This window comes from Austrofundulus limnaeus, unplaced genomic scaffold (assembly GCF_001266775.1).
Source record: "Austrofundulus limnaeus strain Quisiro unplaced genomic scaffold, Austrofundulus_limnaeus-1.0 Scaffold711, whole genome shotgun sequence".
Classification (NCBI taxonomy): Eukaryota; Metazoa; Chordata; class Actinopteri; order Cyprinodontiformes; family Rivulidae; genus Austrofundulus; species Austrofundulus limnaeus.
In genome coordinates, this window is record NW_013953113.1 from 179,598 (window position 1) to 183,812 (window position 4,215).

General features: G+C 37.8%; 1 protein-coding gene across 1 annotated transcript in view; it reads left to right on the forward strand.

The window, feature by feature from the left end:
- Positions 1-507: 507 nt before the first annotated feature.
- Positions 508-4,215, forward strand: part of ralgps2 (Ral GEF with PH domain and SH3 binding motif 2) — a gene marked incomplete at its 5' end in the record, with an annotated part of 67,744 nt that continues 64,036 nt past the window's right edge. The window contains 3 exon segments of the mRNA XM_014028025.1: positions 508-597; positions 697-789; positions 3,089-3,215. Coding sequence (XP_013883479.1) covers positions 508-597; positions 697-789; positions 3,089-3,215 — 310 coding nt within the window.

Consider the following 4,215-nt stretch of genomic DNA (forward strand, 5'->3'; position numbering starts at 1 on the left):
TCCCAAGAGCAGATTGATTCACCGAGCCATCTGAATGTAGAATCAGAACACTGTCTTGCCAGCAGTTTCCCTACAGAGATGGACTTCCGACATCATTCACAGTCTGGCCAAGTCTTCTGAACAAACACACATGGATCTACAGTCTTTCTTTCTTTGAACAATTGACATGTCAGGAGTTATAGTGTGTTTGTGCCTGCTAAAACGGAGCAGATTCTGACCCAGAAGTCTCTATTTTTTAAATCAAAATTTAATTTCTTGTTGACTTTAATATAGTWTTACTTTTATCAGTTCATTTTATTGGCACGTGGCTTTGCTTCATATCAGTTTCATCACAGAACATCATGGCTTGCTGCAACTTTTGGCTTTTGACTCAAGCTCTAGACCAGAGATGGAGATTACTCACTGTTTCTGCAAACCTAAGATGATGTTTGTACTTTTGTTAGTGGTGATTGTATCTCAGAGARTTCGTTAGTGTTGTTGTAAACCCAGTTTATGTGTATTTTCTAGACGAGTTTCTGGGTGGTACGAGAGATCCTCCACGCTCAAACTTTGAAGATCAGAGCTGAAGTGCTGAGTCTGTATATTCGAACTGCCAAGGTACACGCACATACACAACACAACTTTACCACTCAGCTTCCTATGAACATTTGTGATGGTAAATCAACCAGATGTACGTTTAATGTCCTCTGCTTATAGAAACTGTGTGACATGAACAACCTTCATGCAGTCATGGCTGTGGTGTCGGCGTTACAAAGTGCGCCTATCTTCAGGCTTACCAAAACTTGGGCGGTAGGTGTGCATTTCATGTCCACAATTGATTCATGAGCAGAGCGCTATCAGTAGAATGAAAGTTAATGAAGACTTGTACAAGTGACACAATAAAGCAAAATCAACTACTCAGATTGTTCAGAAAATTCAAAAATCACCTGTTTTACATGAGAATGGCAACCATTTCTAATAAGTGGACCTTATATTCCATTTTAGTGTTGACTTTTAAGGTTGACATCCCTAATGCTTTATATCTATTGATCAGTAAAATATCACTTGTACAAAAATGCACAAAAGTGTTGGTACCTTTTTGTTTAATGAAAGAAAAACCCACAATGGTCACATAAATAACTTTAATCTGACAAAGTTAGTAATAAAAAATTCTATAAAAATGAACAAATGAAAGTCAGACATTGCTTTTCAGCCATGCTTCAACAGAATTAAAAAATTAAAAAAAACTCATAAAACAGTCCTGGACAGACATGATGGTGCCCCTAAAAATAATGTGACCAAAGGGTCATGTTAAATCTTTTGTGTCCACTAATTATCATCACAGTTGCCTACAGTCTTGTAATTTAAAGGTAAAGGTTATAAGACAAGCATGTTAAAGGTAAAGGTTATAAGACAAGCATGTTAAAGGTAAAGGTTATAAGCATGTTAAAGGTAAAGGTTATAAGCATGTTAAAGGTAAAGGTTATAAGCATGTTAAAGGTAAAGGTTATAAGCATGTTAAATGTTATAAGACCATCTCCAAGCAGCTTGATGTTCCTGTGACTACAGTTGCAGATATTATTCAGAAATTTAAGATTCGTGGGACTGTAGCCCACCTCCCTGGACGTGGCCTCAGGAGGAAACTGGTGACAAATCAAAGACGAAGAATACGAACAAATGAGCCCAGAAAAACGTCTAAAGTGATTAAAGGTGAACTTCAAGCTCAAGGAACATCAGTGTCAGATTGCACCATCTGTCCTTGTTTGAGACAAAGTGGACTTAATGGGAGACGACCAAAGAAGACATCAAATCATAAAAAAGCCAAACTACATGTTGACAAGCCACAAATCTTCTGGGACAATGTCCTCTGGACTGATGAGACAAAAATGGAGCTTTTTTGACAAGACACATCAGCTCCATGTTCACAGAGGGAAAAATGAAGCGTATGAAGAAAAGAGCACTGTCCCTGCTGGGAAACATGGAGGAGGTCTGTTATGGTCTTGGCTGCTTTGCTGCATCTGGAACAGGGGGTCTTGAATCTGTGCCGGGTACAATGAAATCTCAAGACTATCAAGGGATTCTAGAGGATTCTAGGGATTTTTTTTTACCTAATTTCCCTCTGGGATCAATAAAATATTTTTGAATTGAATTTGAATAGAGAGAAATGTGCTGCTCAGTGTCAGAAAGCTTGATCTCAGCAAATCATGGGTCTTCAACAGGATAATGACCCGAAAAACAGCTAAAAACACCCAACAATGGCTCAGAGGAAAACGTGCTAATCTGAAGAGACCTTCTATGATCCTGACCTGAATCCTACTGAACATCTTTGTAAGGAGCTAAAACATGCTGTCTGGAAAAGACACCCTTCAAACCTGAGACAACTGGAGCAGTCTGTTCATGAGGAGTGGAACAAAATACCTGCTGAGGCGCAGAAGTCTCACTGACACTTACAGGAATCGGTTGATTGCACTGATTGGCTCAAAGGGTTGTACAACAAAATATTACCRTAAGTTAAGGGTCCCATCATTTTTGTCCAGGCCTGTTTCATGAGGTTTTTTTTTTAAAGCATGGTTGAAAAGCAGTGCCTGAATTACATTTGTTGATTTTCATAGAATTTTTATTTATTATTACTTTAGTCAGATTCAAGATATTTCTGTGACCATAGCGGGTTTTTCTTCCATTAAACCAGAGGTACCAACAATTTTGTCCATGTGTGTAATATTTTGTCTTGTTTTGTCCATCTCATCTGTAACAGAATCTATGTGGAGATAGTTTACACCACTATAATCAGCGATATACAGTATAATAACCCCTTCTTTTGGATCTGTCAGAAGCAGTATTATGTAGCAAGTGTATACTTTAATATACAACATTTGCCAGTATATTAGCATTGATGTTGCTCCTGCTTCCTTTCAGTTTTGTTATAAAAGACATACTGTTCATCTGATTGGTTCACTGTCCTCAGATGAACATTGTGTTAAATTAAACCAAAGCTCATTAGAATAATTTAGTAATACAGTCTGCCTTTTTTTATTTCTGTTATCGTCAGTGTTTTGCTAACCTGTTCCATACGCTCGCTCTKTTCCTTTTTTTTATTTTGGCCTTCTAGTTACTGAGTCGAAAGGACAAAGCAACATTTGAGCGACTTGACTACCTGATGTCCAAAGAAGACAACTATAAACGTCTGAGAGACTACATAAGTAACCAGAGCATGGTGTCTTGTATACCATACCTTGGTAAGGAGCAGAAAATTATTTACACACAAAAACCAACTGCAGTTTTTTGATTTCAGAAGTTGCACGAAAATGTACGTGTTTAAAYGTGCGTTTGGTAATATTCTCATCTAAATTTTGTGCATCACTCATGTTTTATTGCTTGTTCTTCAATTTCTGTGTCTTGCTCTTTAGTAAGCCGTTTGTTTCTGCGTCACATCATTCTCCATCTAAGGTTTTTATTTTGATTGGCTTCCATAAACTGGGAGGAGTAAATGTTAAACATCAATGTGTAGCTTTCAAAATTTTTTTATTGGGATCAAACACAAAATTATCATGAAAGATGATAAACGGCCCCCACATACTCGGGCGTACTTCGCTTGCGGACTCGCAGCAGCTGTCCGCCAAAATGGTCCACACAGAGATGATTTTTTTACGTCCACAGTGTCGCTCAGTAAACTGCCTGGCGAGGACTGTTTTGGATGCAACACCAAGCTGATAAAGTWGAGAATTGGTGTCATTTGTGGATGAAATGGAGTCAAATTTTGAAAAGCGTCTCATGGAGGAGTTTAGAAAACTTTATGATGTGTCAATGAGGGAATCTAATGACTTTCAGCGAGCAACAATATCATGGGAGGAAATGGCTCAGGTCCTGGGTGAAGTAGTTCTTTTCTTTTGTTGTTTTAAAGCTAAAATGCAAACTAGCTGTGTTTCCATTGACCATGAAAATGCACAAATTATAATTTCGAAAATAAATTTGCTCAATGGAAACACGTCAATTTTGGAAAAAAATTACGTTTTTCGACAAAATGTTTTTGCGCTAGGATGAGGTGGTTTTTCGGCCGTATCGAAATTGGTGTTTTTCGCAAAACTGCAATGGAAACACTTTTTTCACATCACAGGAGTCACGTGATCAACAACCGGCTGTTTCTACTAGTGAAAAGGATGACGACGAAGAAGATAACAGGAAGTAAAAGTAGTAGTAATAACACAAGAAGTAGTATAAAATAGTAAACTCGCTGAC